The sequence below is a fragment of the Mesocricetus auratus genome, unplaced genomic scaffold, assembly GCF_017639785.1.
Source record: "Mesocricetus auratus isolate SY011 unplaced genomic scaffold, BCM_Maur_2.0 Super-Scaffold_100003, whole genome shotgun sequence".
Classification (NCBI taxonomy): Eukaryota; Metazoa; Chordata; class Mammalia; order Rodentia; family Cricetidae; genus Mesocricetus; species Mesocricetus auratus.
In genome coordinates, this window is record NW_024429188.1 from 101,450,089 (window position 1) to 101,472,491 (window position 22,403).

Sequence of the window (22,403 nt, forward strand, 5' to 3'; positions counted from 1 at the left end):
TTAAAATCCTATCAATAAATGGGTTGATAAACTGAATAAAAAGAGTTCTCAAAAGAAAAAACTAAAACTGGCCAGTAGATATTTTTTAAAAGTGTTCAGAATTTTTAGCCATTCAGGAAATGCAATTTAGAACTACTTGACACTCTATCTCAGCCCAGTCAGGATAGCAATCATCAAGTAAACAAACAACAACAAATACAAGGATGAACAAGTGAACCCTTGCACACTGTTGGTGGTAGTATAAACTGGTGGAGCCACTATGGAAATCAGTATGGAGATTCTTCAAAAAAATTAAAAATAAAAGCTATCTCATGACCCGGGTATATCTTTTTTTAATTTTTTTATTTTAATTTTAAATAGCTTGTTTTACATGTCAATCCCAGTTCCCTCTCCCTCCCCTCCTCCTGCACTCCCCATCTCCCCCAGCCTCCCACCCTATTGCCAATTCCTTCCACATAGGGGATATCTAGAGTCTGTCATTTCACTCAGGGTAGGGTCCAGGCATTCCCCTAAGAGTCCAGGCTGAGAGAGCATCCCTCTTTGTGCTATAGGCTATAGGCACACCATGTCTGTTTGTATTCCAGGGATAGACACTGATCCACAGCTCAGGGCCCCGTAGGTTGCCCAGGCCTCCTCACTGACTCTCACATTCCGGGGGGGGGGGGGCAGATCAGTTCCATGCTGGCCTCCCCGCTGTCATGACCCAGGTATATCAATCAACGTATATACCCTAAGTCAACATCCTACAGAGTGTTGTAGAATATTAGTTTAACTAGACAAAGATGTGTTATGCTGAAGAATATTTCTTTAACTGTGTAAAGGTGTGTTGCTTTTTTACGATATATTTGTTTATTTATGAAAAGATGTGTTGCATCTGTTTCACCTTGTCTGCCTAAGGCACCTGATTGGTTTAATAAAGAGCTAAATGGTCAATAGCTAGGCAGAGAAATGATAGATGGGGCTAGCAGACAGAAAGACTAAATAGGAGGAGAAATCTAGACTCAAAAAGAAGAAAAGAGGAATGACAGAAGAATGAGAGGAGGAAAGAAGGGGACATGCCCTGGGGTCAGAAGCCAGGCAGCCATCAGTCAGCCAGACATAGAGACAGCAAGAAAGTATAAAAGGTAAAAAACCCTGAGGCAAAAGGTCGAGAAAGAGAAAGAGGTTAATTTTTATTATTAAATTTTAAATTTTATTTTACATACCAACCATAGTTTCCCCTCCCTCCTTTCCTCATGTCCGTCCCCCCTCCATTCTAGCCTCCCACTCATTCCTCAGAGGGTCAGGCCTCCCATAAGAGTCAACAAAGCCTGACTCTCAACTCTCAAAGTTGAAGCAGGACCAAGCCCCTCCCTGCTGCATCAAGGCTGAGCAAGGCATCCCACCATAAGGAATGGGTTTCAAAAAACCAGCTCATGAACCAGGGACAGATCCTGGTCCCATTGTTAGGAGCCCCACAAACAGACCAAACTACGCAACTGTCACCCACATGCAGAGGTCCTAGGTCAGTCCCATACAAGCTCCCTAGCTGTTGGTCTAGAGTCTGTGAGCTCCCTCGAGCTCAGGTCAGTTGTTTATGTAGGTTTCAGTCAAGATCTTTACCCCCCTTGCTTATATAATTCCTCCTCCTTCTCTTTTACTAATCTCCTGGAGCTCGGCCAGGTACTTAGCTGTGGATCACTGCATCTGCTTCCATCATTTACTGGGTGAAGATACTATGATGACAATTAGGGTAGTCATCAATCTGATTACAGGGGAAGGCCAGTTCAGTCACCTTCTCCACTACTGCTTGGAGTCTCAGCTGAGATCATCCTTATAGATTCCTTGGAGTTTTTCTGGCACTAGATTTCTCCCTAACCCCATAATCCTGACCCCATCTATCAAGATATCTTTCATTACTCTCCCTCTCTGTCCCACAACTCAACTATTCCATTCCCTCATGTTCTCAACCCCCATCCCCTCCCATCCCCTCCCCTCTACCAACCCCCGCCCCCAGTTTACCCAGGACATCTCATCTATTTCCCCTTCCCAGGGTGATCCATGCATGTCTCTCTTAGGGTCCTCCTTGTTATCTAGCTTCTCTGGGGCTGTAGACTGTAGCCTGGTCATCCTTTACTTTATAGTTAGTATCCACTTATAACTGAGTACATACCATGTTTGTCTTTCTGGGTCTGGGTTACCTCACTCAGGATGATTTTTTTTCTCATTCCATCCATTTGTCTGCAAATTTTATTATTTTTTACTGTTGAGTAATACTCTATTATGTAAATGTATAACATTTTCTTTATCCATTCTTCAGTTGAGGGGCATCTGGATTGTTCCTATGTTTTGGCTGTTACAAACAATGCTGCTATGAATATAGCTGAGCAAGTGTACTTGTGGTATGATTGAGCATCCTTTGGGTATATACGGGAGGTTGGTATAGCTGGGTCTTGAGGTAGATTGACCTCTATTTTCTGAGAAACAAACATAATGATTTCCAAAGTTGTTATGCAAGCTTGTATTCCCACCAGCAGTGGAAGAGTGAAATGGGTTAATTTAAGTTATAAGAGCTAGCTAGAAAAGAGCTAAGCTAAGCTGAGCATGCAAAACTAATTATAAGTCTCTGTGTCATGATTTGAGAGCTGATTGGTGGCCCAAAAGAAAAAGCCTGATGCAACAGAGATACTTTCACATCCAGTTTGTCGCTGTTCTCTTCTCAGTTCCAAACATATGGAACCATTCTAGGTGTCCACCAACAAATGGACAGACAAAGAACATGTGGTGCATACACACAATGGAACTTTATTAAGGCATAAAGAAAAATGAAACCATAGCATTTGTGAGGAAATGAACGAAACTGGAAATCATTGAATTAAGCAAAACAAGGCAAACTCAGATAACACCACATTTCCCTCATATGTGTTTACTCTAGACTGTGCATGTGTGTGTAAATTTGTATCTGTGTAGCTCATGAAAGTAAAAGGGGGATCCTGAAAGGGGAAGAAATGATCTTAGGGGAGGGAATAAAAAAGTGATTATTAGAGTATGTGTGATGAAAGTAGAAAGACTATTTGGAAGCAGAAAAGTGACCAGCAAGAAGATGATAAAAGAGATGAGACCATAGTGTAGAAGGATAGATTACACAACACAAAACCAATGCCATTTATGAAAATATCATAATGAATTTCATTCCTTTTATTACTAACTTGCCCCTCCTTCGGGGTGCTTCTTCCGGCTGGGCTGGAGCAGGGGCCAAGGCCATGGCTCTCTGGGCGCTGCTCAGCCCTGGAGTGCTGATGGGGACTGGGCACGCGGTGTTGGCTATGGAGAATCACGCTGGTGCTCTTCCTGCACAACACCAAGCTACGACACCAATGGGAAGAGCAAGGGGAGCTGTTCCTGCCCCTCATCTTTCTGTTCCTGGTCCTGGGCTACCTGCTGCTCTATCTCGCTGTCACTCATGGACCCAGGCCATGTGACTGCTCAGTCCCAATCTCAGTAGGAGCCTAACGAGGAATAGACAGCTATGGTACCTCAGGCTAACCCACTTCGACGTTGCAGATACTGCCTGGTGCTGCAGCCCTGACACTGTCGTGACTGTCGTCGCTGTGTTCGCCGTTATGACCACCACTGTCCCTGGATGGAGAACTGTGTAGGTGAATGCAACCACCCACTCTGGCACTGCAGCTGGTGGTTCTCCTCTGGGACCTGTTTCTGGCATGGTAAGTGCACTGGAGAGTGTGGACAGTATACACATAGATGCTCACAGAGTGAGGACTCCCTGCATTTCCCCAGCATCTCCCTCTCTGTCCTCAAGGTCCAGCCTCCCGTTCTTCCAGCCCTAGGAGCTGTGGCTGTGGTCTACCTGGCTCCTGTTTTCCACCTTCCTGCTGCTTTCCTTCTTCTCATTGGTGGTCGGCCTGTTCCTAACCTCACACCTCTACCCGGTGGCCAGCAACACTACTACTGGTAATTCATGTCCACACACCGAATTGTCTACCTCCGCCAGCGCACCAGCAACCCCTTTGACGGAAGTCTGACATGAAACCTGTCCCACTTCTTCTGTGGGTAGCCCTCTGGGCCCTGGGAGACGCTCTGGGCTGAAGAAGGGGAGGAAAGCAGTATCCAGGCTGTCTAGGGTTGCTGAAGAGAAGGTGCCATTATGCCTAAAATCCGGAGGCTGTGCCCCCAGAGACCAGTCTAGTTTGCCCGAGCTCTTTACTCCTTCCCAGAGCTCTCAGCCCTCAGCAAAGCAGCAGACAGAACCCCCCACCCCAAACAAGGAAAGCATGTAAGTGGGGGGGGCGTGCTTGACACAAAGAGAACCCAGACTCCACCATGACCCCTGGCCTGGCTACCTTGAATATATAGTTTTATTAATTTAATACTCTATAAAGGCAAGTATTAAAAAGAAAAAACAAAATTTAAAAAAGAATTAATGACTACTTCAAACATAGACAAAAATAGAACATCATAGAGAATGGTAAATATCTGTGGCAGATAATAAATCTGAAGCATTAGAGGTCCAAACATCAAGGTTCATTTGACAAATAGTTTCCAGCAATATTTGCTGTCTAGTAAGGATGCATGCAGTGTTGGGCCACTTAAGCAAAGCCCCATCCAGAATAAAAGTATTTATCACATTTTTAGAAACCATAAGGGTCAATATAGGCCTTACCAAGAAGCACTAGGACTTGAGCAACAACTTAAGGGAGCATTACCCACGAGATAGTTCTCTGGGCATGTCTGTAGAGGATTATCTTGATTGTTTACATTGAAGCAGGAAGCCCCATCTACTGTGGGTGGTAACATTCCCTGGCTAGGATCTTGAACTGTACAAATGGGAAAGGTAGCTGAGCAGCACCATGCAGTCATAATTCTGTTTCCTGATATGACCAGTTGCTTCAGGTTCCTTCGCCTTGACTTCTCCACCATGAAGGAGCATATTATTGAACTGATCCAGAGTAAAGTCTTTCTCCCTTAAGTTGCTTTTGTCAGAATATTTTACCACAACAACAGGAAAAGAATCTAATGCTGGGAGGTAAGGAAGTAAGATGTGTTGATACTCTGGAAAAGAGTATTAAAAAGAAAGGGAACAAGTTGAGCAAAGTTCCTAATGATAGAAAGGGACATGGGTATTTTCAAAACAAGATAGCCAGTCTGCTGGAGTGGAGGCAGAAAGATGAAAGAAGTAGGAGATGGGGTTAAGGACGAATTAAGAATGGAGGTAGGGAGCTGGAGAGATGGCTCAGTGGCTAAGAACACTGGCTGGTCTTCCAGGGGGCCTGAGTTCAATTCCCAGCAACCACATGATGGCTCACAACCATCTATAACGAGGTCTTGTGCCCTCTTCTGGCCTGTAGGGATACATGCATACAGAACACTGTGTACATAATAAATATTTTCTTTTAAAAAGAATGGAGGTAGGAAGATCTTGATGTAAATTGACTGTAGGCAGGCACACTGAGACAAATTGTGTTCTCCTAAAAGCTATGTTCAAATGCTCATCCCTGGTACCTGTAAATGTTACCTGATTTAGGAACTGAATCTTTTCTGACACTAAGATGTTAAGATGATGTCCTGCTGTGTTACCATGGGCTCTCATCTACCAGCTGGTTTTGTAAGAGGAGAGAAATTAGGACACACGCATACTCAGAGACGAGACAGTCATGTGAAAACAAAACAGATATGTAGAGGGAACACAATGTTAAAGCAGGCAGAGATTGGAATGGTACATCCAGCAGCCAAGGAAGGCCAAGGATTGTTGATAACAGCCAAGACCGAGGAGAAACAGATTCTCCCTCAGAGCCTCCAGAAAGAACCAGCTCTGCATGACCTTGGCTGTGCGCTGAGAACAGTTAAAGTGTAAGTGTCTATTGTTTTAAGTCTCACAGTTTGTTACAGCAACTCCGAGAAATAGACCCAGTGAGCAAGTATAGAAACAATTCCATGATTGCAATAGTCCAGTCAAGAAGTGACAAGGGCCAGGATCTGGTGAGTAACGATGGCAACAAAACAGTAAAAAACAGATCCTAGATTCACCGAGAATGTACAGCCAGTATCCTATGCTGAAATATGAGATGTGGAATATGATTGATGTTATGTAGTATTGTCATTGCCTGTATTAATGTTTAGATATTTATATACATGCATGTGGGCTTAGAAGTGTACATATTTTCATTGCTCAGATTATCCCAGGTTTGGGACTGCAGAAGTTGGTTGATAGGGCAATCAAAACAGCCTGCTTTGCTGTGTGGTCAGAAAGTAAGTTATGTTGTTTCTCTGGGGCTTAGTATCCTACGTGTAAAATGACAATATCAGGCTCTACTGTGTGATTTGTGATTCTATTATTGTCAAATAATCACCCTGTTGTCTCAGCACTGGGAATGGTTGCAGAGCATAGTAAGTTGGTTTTTGACTTTCATGTTCTTCCAAGATAGTTGTAGTATTGAAAACTGAAATTTCCTGTCTTTGTGGTTTTTGACTGTTTGCCATTTGATACTTCTAGAACACAGAGGAGTGAGACACCATATTTCCAACAGAACTACAGCAGACCCAGGTAAGCTGTGTTGCTCTTTCACCCAGGAATGTAGCAGTAGGGTGGAATTGCTTTAAAAGACTTGCAACTCTACCTGAAATAGAGATTTGGTGTGATTACAATTCCAAATCCTATTTTCCATCATTGTAGTTGTGTTTTGATTTCAGGAAAGTAAAGAAATTACGGAGGAAGGTAATGACAGTTGCAATCTTTTCCATAGGATTGACTGTCACATACTGTTCTAAGGACTTGAAAATGATTAACTCAGTCTTCACACCACTCTCACAAGTGAGATATAATCCCTCCTATTGTGCAAATGAGGAAACTAAAGCACAGAGCAATCAAGAAAGAAGTTTTTCTTATATTAGTAATAGATGCCATAGCAAGCAAAAGGAAATGGAGCCCTTTTGAGACAATGAAAACCAATGATAAAAACAGGGCAATTTGGAAATTTAGTATCAAGAAGCGTGACAGGCCAATTCTGTCAGGGTCTTCAATAAAACACACATTGACGGGAGACATCCACCTCTCTGCCACCTCTCTCCCTTGTTGACTTGGGTTCTCTAAAGAGGAAAAGGCATCCTGAGAACTAGGCCTCAGGGCACCTGAGTGTGGCCTTGCCAGCTTCCAATCACCTGTTAGATCTGGTTCTCAAGGTTTGAAGTTTTGAAATGTATCTCCAGTATTGTTTCCAAGTCACTCGTTTGTTAGGTCTTCTTAAACTAGGTTGTCACTTTTTAAAAATGTGCTTAAATCACCTTGCTCTTGAGATTCCAGAGCCATCATTTCCTTTTCTGCCTCTTGGTTCCAAGAAAAGGCCAACTTTCTAAAGAGTCACTCATTACTCTATCTGGTGCTCCAAGTCCATGCAATTGTGTGGAATAAATAAATGATCCCCTTGGAGTTTGATTAGTCTGGTTGCATGGTATAGATTCGCCAGTCCTCAAAATGGAGATCATTTATTTATGCCACAAAATCACATGATTGAAATAATAATATAATGAAAGATAGGAGTTTTGTTGCCTGAGCAAACCCTTGGCAGTTGGAGGTAGCTTTAACGAGTCAAGAGAGTATTTGGATGACTGAAAAAAGCAAACAATTTGCTCTGAGAATAGTTTGAACTAGTTGTGCCGGAAGTTTTTTTTTTAATTCAAATGAGTTCATGAAGAACTTAGGCAAATTCTTGAGTGATAAACAGAGACAACAAGATTGAGAGACAGATCTAATCTCCCACACAGGCACAGCTAGGTGACAAGACGCTTAATTTGAGACTCTTCGTACTTGGTCCACTGTAGAGCTTCTGATTAAGCCATTGTGCTGACCTGCAAGGGTGTACATGGGTATAGGGGTACGATGCAAGCCCTAAATTATTAGCAACCTGACTCCAACCCAGAACTTCCAAAGCAAAGCTTCCATTACATCATGTAATTAATATACCAAACCTAGGGATTAACCCTCTGCAACTGCTACTCCATCCCTCCACAGTCAATGATCACATAGCCATGAGAGCCTCCCAGACCCATTCTAATAGTCCCACTCGTGGGTGGGTTCCCTCACACTTTCTTGACTCTTCCTATTCTGACTCAGCGTCTTCTCCCTGCCTTCCTATTTCTTGCCTGGCAGAAGCCACCATGGTGGCCGTCCTACTGGGCATGATCAGTGCTCTAGCCCAGCCTTGACTTCCCCGACTAGCAGTACTCAGCCTGCAGCGCCCGGTCCCTTCAGTGCCCGGTCCCTTTAAATCCATCCGCGTGGTTGCTAGGCAACGGTGCGGCCCGCGCTGGAGCTGCACTGCAGAGGCTCTGCCCCGGGCCAGCCTGGCCAGGTCGTGGTGGCTAGCACTGAACAAGGGGCTGCCGCCTGCCGGTGGTGGCCGGCTTCGGGGAAGAGTGGACAGGGCTCTCCAGACCGCACCCGCGCTTCCAGGTATGTCTGTGGAAGGGACATCCCCGGCTCCCCTGGTGTGCCCCTCTTTACCCCCTGACTCGCCCAGCAAGAAGGCGGAAAACCAAGGAAGTCCCAGCAGCAGGTTTTTTTTTCTCTTGAGTCCTCCAGGCTGGAGCAAGCGAGTGTTTGGAAAGAGAAGAAACAGGGCGTGGGAAAGGGGTTATGGAAGGAGAAGTGAGGTCAAGCTTGTCCATTCCCCGGCCAGCTACAGGATCGGGACTGGGGAGGTGAAAAGTGTCACCTGCAGTGGGGGTTCTAGCAACATCTCGTTCCCAGCCACCTTCTTTTCCATAGCAGCAAGGATGGCAGGAGTTTCAGTTAACCATTCACAGAGAAAAATCTCCAAACTATGCATACAAAGATACAGCTTTATAGCAAGAATGTGACTCCCATAGTAATAAAGTCTAAGCCTTGGGAACTCAGGTGACTCTGTATCTTTTCTTCAAGAAGGAATCATTTCACACTAATAACAAAGAGTTGGAGGGTGATAACCATACAGTGTACCCAGTTTTTAATGGTACTTTGTTTCTCTCACCATACTGGTCAAACAATAGAAAAGAATCTGTCCAGGGAGGTGGACACTTGACCCATATGTTAGGGCGGTGGAAAGATGAAAGCAAAAAGCAAGATCACGTCTCTTTGTCGTGTTTTTACAAATGAACTAAGGGAGGGAAGCCAGTCCTAGGCTCCAGCAGCAAGCTACCGTCTCGACCACCAGTGGCTTGTTTGTCCAATGCTCACTAAGTGAGGAGATACTGTGTCACCATGATTCTTGCCCCACTTGACATTTGTGTTCCCTGAGGAAGGAAGGCAGGAGCATAGCAGTTGGCACAATGTATTGAAAACTTAAAAGGAGAAATTCCTTCTGTCTCGTGCCACATTGCAGATAGACCCATGGACATTCTATGTGTAGCATGTGTGACTTTAATGCACTCTTCAGAGACTAACACGAGTTTAGACATTCTTGAAATTATATTTCCTGACTATATTTCACGGGGTGGGGGTGGACTGTTTTTTTCCAGCTCAAGTTGGAGGAGACCAGTGGCATCCGGTCTAAGACCTTGGACCTCAGGAAGGGTAAGTACAGTTGTTCTGGCTGTTATCTCATCCTGGGAGTTTAGAAGCCCAGAGCCTTGCCCAACATAAACCTTCAACTTTGTAACCCAATCATAAGTCTTCATTGTCAGTATGCTTTCAAGACGGCCTCATAAACATTCAAAAGCAAAGTGCCCTGAAGACTTTAGCTAAGCCAAATAAACTTCAAGGGAAAAATTAAAGCCCTTGCCCTAAAATGTCATCCAAAGCACTTTGTAAGCTAGAGAGGAGATTATGGATTTTCTTTTCTTCTTCTTAAAAAAACAAAACCATTCAATTAAAATCAAGTGTTACCAGATACCAGTGTGACCATTATACTTGGCTCTGGGTCTGAATGCTTGCCCATGTTAACAGAAAAAAAAGGGAATATGACAACTATATATGAAGTGGAAAAGTGAATTTACTCATAGTTTTAAAGAGAAAATTTTCAGCTTTTCCTATAGCCAGTGTTACAGCTTTTAGAAACACCAGGAAATGTGCATATGTAGATTTTAGCTGTGAGGCCCCATTTACTGGGATTGGGACTTAGTCCTGGTGTCAGGGATCACAGTTCTTGAGGTGGGCCATTTGCTATTAACCACCTGTGAAGTAGGTTCATCACCTCTGTTTTATACCTTAAAACTCTGCGCTTCCTAGAAGGCAATGCTTTAGCGGTTCTGAAACATGAGCGCCAGGATAGCTAGGCTTCTCTCATCTTCCTCTGCCCCAGCCTGCACTTAGTCCTTTGCCAAGATTTCCCCTTTCCAGCTTCCCTCGGTTTGTCTAGTAAAACACAGATCCGCTTGGACTGCACACAGTTCACTTGGGTCTTCATTTTGTTACTATGTGGTTTTTTTTACAACTTAGGGAAAGAGGGTGGGGAAGGTATCCTAGAGGAACCAGGTCACAATTGTCTCTGTTTCCTGCCTGGAAGCAATGAAAATTTTTTAAAAATGTTACAAGACTTCCTTTTTTTTTCTTTCCTGAGACAGAGTCTCAGTTGCTCTATAGACTGAGCTGGCCTCGAACTCACAGAGATCTGCCTTCCTTTGCCTCCTGAGTGCTGGGATCAGACATGTACCCCCATGCTTAGCCAAGTAACATACATTCTTTTCCTATTTTGGCTGAGCAGTTTTTCTGAGGGTCAAAGAGTAGAAACCACTAGGTATAAAGAGAGGGTGTTCTTTGAACTAAAAGGGGGCCCTTTGTTTTCATCTAATGTTCCCTAAGGGATGACTGAAAGTTAGACCTTTTTTAAAAGATTTATTTTATGTACATGGGTATTTCGCCTGCATGTACAGATACATGCACTACATACATACCTAGTACGATAGATTCCCTGGAACTGGAGTTACTCACAGTTGTGAGCTGCCATGTGGGTGCTGGGAATTGTAAACCAGGTCCTGTAGAGGAGCAGTGAGTGCTCTTAACTGTTGAGCCATCTCACCAGCCTGGAAAGCCAGCTGAGGGAAGTTGAGTGACTAAGTAGGGGCAGACATTGCTCAACATGGGTTGGGGGAGGTGAACTTTAGCAACCTCCACTCCACATCTACATAGCTTGAGAAGGAGGACCTTTGTGAGATGGGCAAAACCTCTGACATCCTCTCATAAACCGCTGCCCAGTAACTACCTACCTATTGTTCTTTTGTCAAAGTTTAAAAATTAGAAAAAAGAAATTAGAAAGGACACGAGAGATGAGATGGGCATGATGGAGCACAAGCCATGGAGAGCTGCCATATAGAGTACATTAACCATAGTTTATTAGAGCGAGGAGAGTGGGGGGGCAGACATGAGAAATGCGAAGAGGGGGATGGAGAGAAGAAGGGGTAAAAGAAGAGCGCAGGGAGTGTAAGAGAGTGGAGAGCCTAGAGAGGGCTTGGGGGGGGGGCTGTCTCTTAAAATGGTTCTTTGTACCTGCGTGCAGGCTGTACTCATGGAATCCTGGGCTGACCAGGGTGCTGCCCTAGTGCATTCTGCCAGGTGACAGGGCAGGCCAGCGTAATGCCTGAGCCTTTCACCTATGCCGGAACAAACAGATGCACTTACAGACAGACTTATATTTATACCAAGATAGTTCTGAAAATTTGAAAGCATACTCTTATGTAAATGGGATAACACAACAGAGGGATAAAACCGTATTGGTATTGTAACAGGAACTTTCCCAAAGCATATGATTTCAAATACAAATATTTTAGAAAACAAATAATTAAGTTTTTCTTCCTTAATGGAAGATTCCTCCCCAGGGCCTGACCTTGAACATGAAAAAGAAGTGGTTTTATTGATTTCTTCTTTCCCAATAAACAGTTGCATATCATTTTCTGAAGCTGTATAAAGATAGGTATACTTTCACCGAGTATTTTCAGTACAATGATATATCTGAGAGTCTTAATAAATAATCACTCTTGGCTTTGTCCTTGACATTAATGTTGTTACATCACATTACGTTATTATTTCACTCTCAATTTGTTTTATCAGTGATTCCAAAACTCTTTTTCGTAGCTTTTTGTTTTGTTTTGTTTTGTTTTTGAGACAGGGTTTTTCAGTGTAACAGCCCTGGCTGTCCTGGAACTTACTCTGTAGGCCAGGCTGGCCTCAAAATCACCTGCCTTAGCCTTCCAAGTGCTGTGATTAAAGATGAGTGCCACCAATGCCACCTGCCTTTCATAGAATTCTTGACCTTTAGTGATACTACTATTTCATATTTCAGCCTTTCTAGAAGGCTCTCCCTCTTCCCCTCTTCTTACTCTCCCTCCTCTTCCTCTTTGTCCTCTCCTTCCTCGTCCTCAGTTCACTGGAGACATCTTTGACACAAATCTTAAGCACAGAGGTTAACAGAAAGAGAGGTGCTCAGGAAACAATAAGATGTACCCCACATGTGTTTCTTAAGGAAGAACTGCCATTAAGTAGCCAACTGCTTTGAAAAAAAATGTAAAACATGAAGCAAGCCATCCCTTGCTGGACAAAATGCCCGAAGTATTTTGCCACCATAAAATAATCCTCAGAGGATAAATAGTAATATTTCCAGGTGGGACACTAATTAGAATGATCAGAAGTCAATCATTAATTCATGCCAGACACAAATGTAGATACGGTTGTTTAATATAACAGTGCAGTCCCAATGCCTTTCAAGGAATAATTGTGGAAGAGCTCTAATGTTATTTTTGTCATGACTTTATTTTTTTTCTGTCTGCATTTTGACGGGATTCTTTGAATTTTTCATTTCTCTTGGGTCCTTCAAGGGTCAACGTAAAGCTGAGTAGACACACGAACAAATGTGCACACTGCCCAGCTGAAAGGGCATGTTTATATTTTCTGTAATGGTTTCCCTTCTGCTGAGGCAAATTACCTAGTAAAGTTGATTGAGAACAAAATGGCTGCCAGGCCAAGGGGGAGGGATGTCATTATTTTTAAGGCATATTCCCTGTCCTTGCTCAGAGTCCTCACAACATACTTGTTCTGCAGTAGCAGCAAACAGCACTGAGAAGGTGCTGCTGACAGCTTTCACCCCTTGTTGGAGCTTTGCCACACTCCAACTGAATGTGGGAACAAGTCCTTAAAGGCTGCCTCGCCAATGAAAGAGAAAAAGGGAGCATCTGGGAGACCCCTTGACCCTGCCGGTGGTAGCCTGGGGAGAGGAATGCCAGGGAGTCTTTCAGACCTTTCTTTCTCTCTTCCCCTCCCCCTGTCAGCTTTTCTCTCCTCTTGTGCTCCTTAAAGGATAACCTAAGCTCTGCAAACAATGCAATCTGTTCTTTTGCTCTGTGGAATGACACCTAGCAGATGAAGGAAGGGGGTTTTCAGAACAAGCACTGACCTGGGAGACAGGAACTCGATTTTATCACTACAGGCTATGTGGCCTTGTTCAAGTCACTCAGTTTCTCTGAAGTGGTTATTTAATCAATGGACTCCTCCAGGTTCTTGGATAAAGGACTGGATTTCTAGGATTCATTGAAAGGTAAATCCTTTGTGGCATTCAGGGAAGTCTACCAAAGAATGGGGAAGAAAGATAGGGAAAAATGACAAAGTGTGTGTGTGTGTGTGTGTGTGTGTGTGTGTGTGTGTGTGTGTGTGAAGAGCATCATTAAAACCAGTAACTTCTATGTACCCAGACCTCTGTCTTAGATGGTTTCCTATTTGTATGTGCAGGTGTAAAGTGAGAGCCCTCACCTTAACTGCACACAGCTCACCTCCGTCCTGATCAGTCCCACCACTATCTTCGCGCAGAATTAGGGGAAAGCAGACTGTCACTTGGTCAGTCATCTCTCTCTGCCCTTGCTACCATTACAAGCTTTTTTAAACAGAATTCTCTGGTAAAATTTTGACTTTTGAAAGAATGTGGCGAACAGGCTAACCCTGCTGTCTTTCCTCTCGCACTGGTTCCTTTTCCTCACGATTGAGTGTTGTTGCTCTCTTGACTCACTTGTGGTGATGTTTCTAAATAAGCACAGACAGTCATATCATAGATTCTTCTGGATTGTGACTAAAAGAATAAGAAAAGTCAGAAAGGACTATTTCTAGAAAAACCATGATTCTGGCAAATGTACACCATGAATTTCTTGTCTGTGTTTGTCACTATGGTCTGGGAATGGAATCCAGGATTTGTTACATACTAAATAAACACTCTGTCACTGAGCTACACTCCAGCCCTGATTAACTAAACTTTTTTAGCTTGTTTGTTTTTTTTTGAGACAGGGATCTCACGAAGGCCATGCTGATCTCAAACTCTGTGTAGCCAAGACCGGGCCTTGAACTCCTGGTCCTTCTTCCTCCACCTCCCTGGAATGCTGGAGTTACAAAGTGTGTGCTATCTACCAAACTGGCAGCAATTGCCCTTAATTTTTATCAACTTGGATGCTGGTTGTGATTTTCTAGGCTATTTTCATATACTCAGAGTCTATATAAGAAAACACTTTTTAGGGGCAGGCAGATCTCTGTGAGTTTGAGGCCAGCCTGCTCTACAAAGCGAGTTCCAGGACAGCTAGGACTACACAGAAAAACCCTGCCTAGAAAAAAAACAAAAAACAAAAAGAAAAGAAAAAGAAAACACTTTTAATAGCATCAATATTTTCAATTGTTGACATGGCAGCTCATTATAAAATCGCTATCCGAACAGAGAGAATTCCGTACACTTGGCAGTCTTTCCCAAAGGCAAAACCTAAGACTGGACTAGCAAGAATTCATAGGTCAAGGCAGAAGGGCATTTGGCAGAGTTAGTCATGAGGAAGTCTGCTTGGTACACTTTACCAGAAGCAGCTCATGTTGCATCAAGCCTTGAAGTTTCAGTCACTCTAAGTAATTCTGCCGGAGAGAACTAGACACAAAGTAAGACACATTGAAGGAAAAGGTATTACCAGTATTTGCCTAGTAATTTCAAAATAACCTTTTTATTATGTTAAAGCAGTCTGTTTTCGTGCGTGCAGTTGCCTTCCCATAAAACTGTCTACAATGAATAACTAAATATATTCATTTACAGGTTCTATTTCATGGGATGGAAGAATTTTCAGGAGCAGGTTTTTGCAGAACTTAGCTACATTAGCCCTTTATATTTATAAACAAGGAAAATAGGTCCAAGTCACTCTGTTAGTTTGAGGAGAGCTGGCCCTCAAATGTTCAGGTGCAAATCAGCATTCTTAGATCTTTCTACTACTGGACTACCCATGGAGATAATAGGCTTGGTTTTAACTCTTGTTTTTCAGGAAATCAAAGAGGTGCCCGACAAGATGGATGCTAGACGAAAGCACTGGAAAGACAATACGTTCACTCCCCTTTTAAATGAGCACAATGTTCTAGAAGATGCTGAGCCTCTTCAGTCTTTCTCTGAAGAAACAACTGAAGACAGATCCAGGAGGATAGAGAGAATTTCTAACTTTTCCAGTAGAAACGTTCAGGAAGGAAATAAATTTAAGAGGAAAGACTATTCTTCCCAGATACCAGAAAGAGAACAAGACCCCAATTTAAGAGAGAGAAGGATGAACACGTCAAAGAATGTAGCAAACGCAAATTCTGTTGCCTGGGACTTGCATAGTTGGGATGGTGCAACGAAGGAAAGTTCTCCCAAAAGGGAGAGTGCCTCTGCATGGAATAAGAAGGAATTGCTGGCTGCAGCACAAGGCACCAGAAAGAAATGGACAGAAGCAATGACTCCAAAACTCCGCCTGCACCTCCTGAACGAGGAGCTGGGAGAACTTAACCTGAAATGCCGGAAGATCGAAAAGGACTTTGAAAATGCCGAAAAAGAACTTTTGAACTCTCGAAAGGAAGCCTCAGTGAAATCGGTCAATTTTCAAGAACCAGGAACAGCTGCTTCAAAGAATGACCGGGAACTGCAAGCTTTAAAAAATGATCTGTCTGAAAAAGCCACAAACGTAAAAAGCTTAACCCAAGAGCTCCAGCAAGCCAAAGAAGTCATGTACAGGTTGAATCTGGAGAACAGAAACTTGAAAGATGCTTTCAAAAAACTGAAGCGTCAAATTGAACTCAGTACCACACTCCTGAGGGAAGAGATGAAATTGTTTCATGAGCTGGAAATGGAAAAGATCCGCTTCGAGCTGGGTACCATCAAGAATGAACTGAGAGCTGAGAAGACCCTGCGAGCTAAGAACACCAGAGGCCTGGAGTTGCTTGGAAGACACGTTGCTTCCGTGGTAAGGTCATCGCATACCGCTGACCACTTTACTGGGAATGCTTTTTAAACTTAAGGGAAAAAAGCCTTTCACTGGGCAAGCAATTGAGCCAAATCGATGTTTATTGTACTATGTATTTGTGTACTGCTAAAATGTATTTGATAGCTTGTAATCTTTATGGTGAATCAGAATCATGCAGATATTAACTTTGAAACGACTGTTTTTTTTTTTTGTTTCTGATGAAGTCATTGTGAGAATCCTAATGGAAACTCCTGAAATCTCTTTTATATGGGTGCACATATATCACTAAATATCACTAAAACAAAACAACACCAAAACACCCAGAGTATTCACCAGATCATGGAGGAATCAGAATCAGCAGCATCGTGTGATCTTGTAAGCCATGTCCTTGGCACATTGATGTTCTCCCATCTGTGGTTTTCAATGTGAACAATAAAAATCTTGTTTACATGGATAAGCATAAAATATGCCTGTGAGTTTTGTAGTTGCCTGCTCAAACACAGCAGGATAAAAATGCATCTGCTTTCTTTGGGGTCTAACCTTAATTAGACACATGTAAACATCTCCGGAACACAGTCTCCCCTGCTGATTTCCCCATGCTTTTTCTTTGGACTTGGATACAGTTCCCATAGACAAAGAATGATTTAGAGTCACTGTTCTGACCTTTGCTAGAAGCAGGGCCTCTGTCAGCCATGGCTCTTGCATTTTCTCTCATTGGCCAGCAAGGGGCATTTTGTTTATGCAGTTCTTCCAGAGTTCAGCCAGGGTGAATTTTCCAAGCTCCTTGTCTGGCTTCCATCACTGAGCTAGGGCTGCTGTGAAAGGTGTTAGATGTCATCTAGACAAACTTCTAGAGTGCTGGCTTGATTTAGGTTATCACCCACCCCTGTACGGGGCCCAGAAAATGGGAATTTGCTTTGTATTTACAAAGAGGGAAAGTGTGCTGCCTCTGTCCTTCAGTGGAAATGAAGGCCCAGATTGATTCCCTGCAATGGTGGTGTTGACCATCCCGATTTCTGGAAATCACACACTTACTTGCATTTTTTGGAGATTATAATATAATTACATCATTTCTTCCTACTCTTTCCTCTCTCTAAACCACTCACATGCCCTCCTTATTCCATTGCAAATTCATGGCCTCCTTTTTCAATAACTGTTGCTACATACCCATATGTATATGTAGTTGCATATGCAGGGGTATTCCTAAATATAACCTGGTTAGTCTGTACAACGCTACTTGTATGCATGTTTTCAGGGCATTTGGCATTGGGTAACCAGTTGGTGGGCTCTTCTCAGGGGAAGACTATTTCTCCCACTTTGAGCATCTCTTGGTTTGCTGTAGTTTGTTGTGTAAACCTGAGGCCTCATGGGCTTTCTCCAGTCCATTCTGGCATATCTATTCCTGTGGTCCTTGCTCAGATCATGTTTAGGCAGTCATGTTGGTGAGATTTTATGGGTGCAGTTTCTGACACTCCTCGGAGACACAGTCTCATAGTAAACTCCCTAATCCTCTGGATCTTACAAATTTTCTGCCACTCTTCCAAAATGTTCTCTGAGCCCTAGGTTCAGGAGTTGTTTTATAAATGAATCCATTGGGACTGTGCTCCATAACTGCATTTTTATTGAGAGGAGTACATTTATCTGTGAATATAAGGACAAGCATTTAGAATGTAGTTAGGACTATGCTGGTTTAGTAAAGGAGCAGTTGTAGGTTCTTCTCTAAGATCTGTGACTTTACTAGCCCTGTTTTGTTTATTTTTTAATGTAGTGTATAGAAACAAGGGAATCTCTAATTATTTTAATAATTTTATTCATATGGCTGTTTTGCACGCACAAATATATATGCACCACATATGTGCCTGGTGCCTATGGAGGCCAGAAGAAGGCATCAAATGCCCTGGAACTGGATTACAGGCAATTGTGAGCCACCAGGACAAACCCGTGTCCTCAGGAAGAGCAGCCAGTGCTTTTAACCTCAGAGCCATCTCTCCAGCCCCTTATTGGGATCTTTTTAAGTCCAAATGAATCAAATGTAATCACAGACTATGAGAGTGGGATACAGTCAGAAAGGTGGTGAAATCCCCAAACTGGGAGTTGGGGTACTGTGATCTCTAGCACACGCTTTCCCATTGACTATTTAATTTCTTCTAGATCTAAAAGCCCTAATTTATACAGTGAAAAAGCAGATCTGTCTTCAGAGCTGACTATGGTGGCATGGCCCTGTAGTTGCATCACTCCAGAGGCAAGAGCAGAGGGCTCACTGGAGCCTAGAGGCCCAAGGCCAACGTGTGCATTATAGAGATAACCCCATCATTTACAAAACATTCTGTCCAGGTTTTAGGTATGACTTCAACTTAATGATTTTTTTCTTCGAAAGTATAACTAACCATACCTGTGAGGAGGTGAAATTCAACTCTAATATTTTGGGGCACCTGTACTTCACACCTGCCTTTCCAAGGCAGTGTATACAGGCTCTCTATGTTATTTCAACATCTCCAAGCATTGTGCCAGTAAATCTGTGGAACAAGTTAAGGAGGTTGTTTCTCCTTTCTCTTATTTTTCTTTATTCATTAAGACCAGGGAAGGTAATGAATGGAAGAAAGTCAGCTGACCCAGAGGCTAGGCAAGGTTGCCTGGCCAGGGAAGACTGAATTCAAGTGGAAGACATCAACGTTGGTGCTTTCTCACTTAGTCATAAAGGTAATGCAGGCACTGGTAGCCTGTTTCAAAGCAATGAAGATGTTTGGGGCTTTAGTGGTCCCTCTGACTTCCCACCAAGAGGCTACCTGCCAAAGGAGACCAGGAAATTTCTGCCCTACTTGGATCATTTGTTCTTCAACACACTCTTAAAATTGTTCATTTGTCTTTGCCCCATAAAGGTGCTCATTCCTTAATGATAGTATGCTGAGCTGTCACAGTGTGCTACACTACCAAACTTAATCATTCAATATAATTCTGTTTTTGTGTATGTGGTGCTGGGCATCAAACCCAAGGTCTTGTTCATGCTAGAGCAAGCACACAGCCACCATTAATGTATTTTTTTCCTTCCCTCCCTCCTTCCTTCCTTCCTTCCTTTCTTCCTTCCTCCCTCTCTCCCACCCTCTGTCCCTCCCTCCCACCCTCCCTTCCTTCCTCCCTTCCTTCATTTCTGTCCTTTTTTGAGACAGATCCTCAGTGTGTAGCCCTTGTTGACCTCCAACTCCAAATCCTTCTACTCCACTTTCCAATTGCTAGTGAAATGTACAAGCATTTTTAAAATGGGAGTGGCACATTAGATCACTCATTCCTTTAGTTTGTTAAGTTTCGAATTTGAAATCAGCAATGAAACCACCAAGTGCCACTGAGTCCTTAACTCTTCCACCAAGAAACCTGGGTTGTCAGTATTATTAAAATGTGCTCCATCTAGGGCTCCAGTTCTATAATATTTTTCTGAGCCTTTATTATCATAGCTCCTTACTTATTTTAGAAATAGTTTGTGTACCTGGTGTATGTGTGGGGGTGGGGGTGGAGGCCACAGGTCAACAGTAGTTGCCTTTCATCACTCTCCACTTTATTTTTGGGGTCTCCCACTGAACCTGGAGCTCACCAGCTGACTAGACTGAATGGCCACTGAGCGCCTGGCTTCCTCCTGTCTCTACCTCTCAGTGCAGGGTTACAAGCACACACAGCCATGCTCAGTTTTGTGTTGGATGCTGGGGCTCCAAATTCACATTGTTATACTGGTGCAGCAAGTACTCTACCCACTGAGCCTTTGCTGCAGCCCCCATCCTTCATATATTCTAATGCAGGCTTTAAGAAACACTTGACTTTTCTGAATTTAAGACACAACTTCAAATTAATGGCATGTCACAGTATAGTTGTTAGTATTTTCTTCTGAGTAGTTTTTGAAATACTGGTATATCTCTCAGTCAGTGCGGTTTCAGATATGGTGAAGTATGAAATTTGCTAGCCTGGGGATATGGGAATCAACGGATTTATGAATATAACCGGCCTCTCTGACCTCATCAATGAACTAAAACAAAGTGCTAAGAACTGTAGTAGCAATGTTAGTGTAAAGTGGGTTAGAGCATGGAGGAAGAGCGATGAATTCTGGCCCTGAGGCTAGGAATATTCAGAAAGGAGGTGTCAGTAGGACTTGCCCGTGACACGGAAGGCAGAGCCATTTCTGAAATGTGAATGTGGAGGGTTCATTCTGCCTCCAAGAGAACTCTTGGCAGCAGTGAATTAAAAGGTCTTGGATGCTGTGCAGTGCTGAGTTTTTAAGTCCCACTTAAACTCCTACTCTGGGAAGCTCCTGGGACTTCCAACTCCTGCTCCTTTTCAGCTATGTCAAAGCACGATGTCCTCAGGATGTAAAGCCTGGGTTCCAGATGACAAAGGCAGAAAAATAACTGTGCCAGTGCCAATAGACCTTTGGTAGCCATTCTTTTTATTTTGGAAACAATATGCCTAAGAAACATCAGTGGTAATATTGAGCAGATACCATCCCAAGCAGTCTGGCTTCAAAAGCAAGCATGAAAGAGAAATTCCACAGTTGATCTCTCTCCAAAGAGGCTTCAGAGACTGAATGTGCAGGCTAACATAAGTCACTTACTACTCATGTGAACTTGGCAACTCGGGTTCCGCATCTTCTAAGCCAGGATCAATAGTCTTGTTGGGAGGATGAGCAGAGATTACAAAGATTCAGTACAAGTCCCCTTCATTGTAGTTACTATGATCTTAACTGACAATGTAAAAGCATATCTATCTCCTTATTGATATGCTTCCTGTAATTCCATTCTCTGGAGAGTGTATCATTTGTCATATGATATATACATATATACCTTAGTGGATATGTGCATGTTTGGGAAAGTAGATCAAGTGATAGGGAGAATATTTTGAGTTTGTTACTACATGAGGCTTTAACCCAAAATAATGAATCTGCTAGATGGCCTCTCTGGATACTTACTTCCTGCAACTGAAATTTCTAGAGTCAGAACCTACCAAGCCCCTCCCTAGTGAAGGCTGTGTAAAGTTGTCCCTGGCAAGTAGAGTACCAGAAAAGGGACGAAGGCTCTGCTTTGGTTCTCCATTGTGAAAAAAAAACCATCTGAGAAAATGGAATAAAGGCAAGAGAAATTATTATAGTATTTTCTGTTTCCCTTTAGACAAGGAGCTATGCAGCTGGGGACCCACCACTAAACTGCATTCAGAGCAGAATAAATACATCATTGTCTTTTTTTACATCATTGTCTTCTTATTTGTACCCTAAAGACACTAATACTATAGTTAGACATGTACTGTACATGTACCCTCATTCCCATACTGAATATCAACGGAATGTCTGCCTGCTTCAGATGTCAAAGCTACTGTAGTAGTGTCCTTAGTCCTCTCGTCCTCTCCTCTCTCTCTCCCTCTCTCTGTCTCTCTCTCTCTCTGTCTCTCTCTCCCTCTCTCTGTCTCTCTTCCTCTCCCTCTCCCTCTCCCTCTCCCTCTCCCTCTCCCTCTCCCTCTCCCTCTCCCTCTCTCTCTCTCTCTCTCTCTCTCTCTCTCTCTCTCTCTCTCTCTCTCTCTCTCTCTCTCTCTCTCTCCAGGCTTTTGATTATCACTGTATTTCACTGGCTCAGGTTATCACTTCCTGGGAGACCGAATGTGATAGTTGATGTTGATTGTCAACTCCACAAGATCTAGCCTCATCTAGCACGTTAGTCTCTCTCGGCATATCTCTGAGGACAGTTCTAGATTGGGTTAACTGAGATGGAGAAGCCACTCTAAATGTGGGTGGCATCATTCCATGGACTGAAGTCCTGAACTGAAAAAATTGGAGAAAGCAAGCTGAGCACCAGCATCCATCTCCCTCTTCTTCCTGACTGTGATTGTAATGTGACCAGCTACCTCCTGCTCCTGACACCATGGTTTCTCTACCATGATAGATTGTACCTACCTTTGCATTGTAAGCCAGAATAAACCCTTCCTTCCTCAAGTTACTTTTGTTGGGTAATTGGTACACCTTGTTTATACCTGCTTCTCAGAATGTATTCTGAGTTATCTTTGAAGCATTTCCTTCACCTTTCACACCATGCCTGTTGACATTAAAACAGGCACCCAGCAGTGGAAAAAGCCTGTGAGAGTCTCTTTATGTCACCAGAACCCTTGGCTACCTTTGAAAAAATTCAAAATTGTATTATGTGTGCTAGGGAATAGTGTTCCCTGGCTTGAAATGATGGTAGTCATTTAGA

General features: G+C 43.2%; 1 protein-coding gene and 1 pseudogene across 3 annotated transcripts; both read left to right on the top strand.

The window, feature by feature from the left end:
• The first annotated feature begins 3,242 nt into the window (after positions 1-3,242).
• LOC101825104 lies at positions 3,243-4,086 on the top strand (annotated as a pseudogene).
• A 2,413-nt stretch (positions 4,087-6,499) lies between these two features.
• Positions 6,500-16,637, top strand: Ccdc160 (coiled-coil domain containing 160). Of its 3 annotated transcripts, none has more exons than XM_040744627.1 (3): positions 6,500-6,541; positions 9,490-9,544; positions 15,238-16,637. In XM_040744627.1, the coding sequence occupies exon 3, from the start codon at positions 15,262-15,264 to the stop codon at positions 16,231-16,233; it is 972 nt and encodes a 323-aa protein (XP_040600561.1). In that variant the 5' UTR covers positions 6,500-6,541; positions 9,490-9,544; positions 15,238-15,261; the 3' UTR covers positions 16,234-16,637. The 3 variants fall into 3 exon arrangements, with proteins under 3 accessions (XP_040600561.1, XP_005085604.1, XP_012980309.1); XM_013124855.3 differs by lacking the exon at positions 6,500-6,541 and adding an exon at positions 8,098-8,446; XM_005085547.4 differs by lacking the exons at positions 6,500-6,541; positions 9,490-9,544 and adding an exon at positions 8,097-8,446.
• The last annotated feature ends 5,766 nt before the right edge of the window (positions 16,638-22,403 follow it).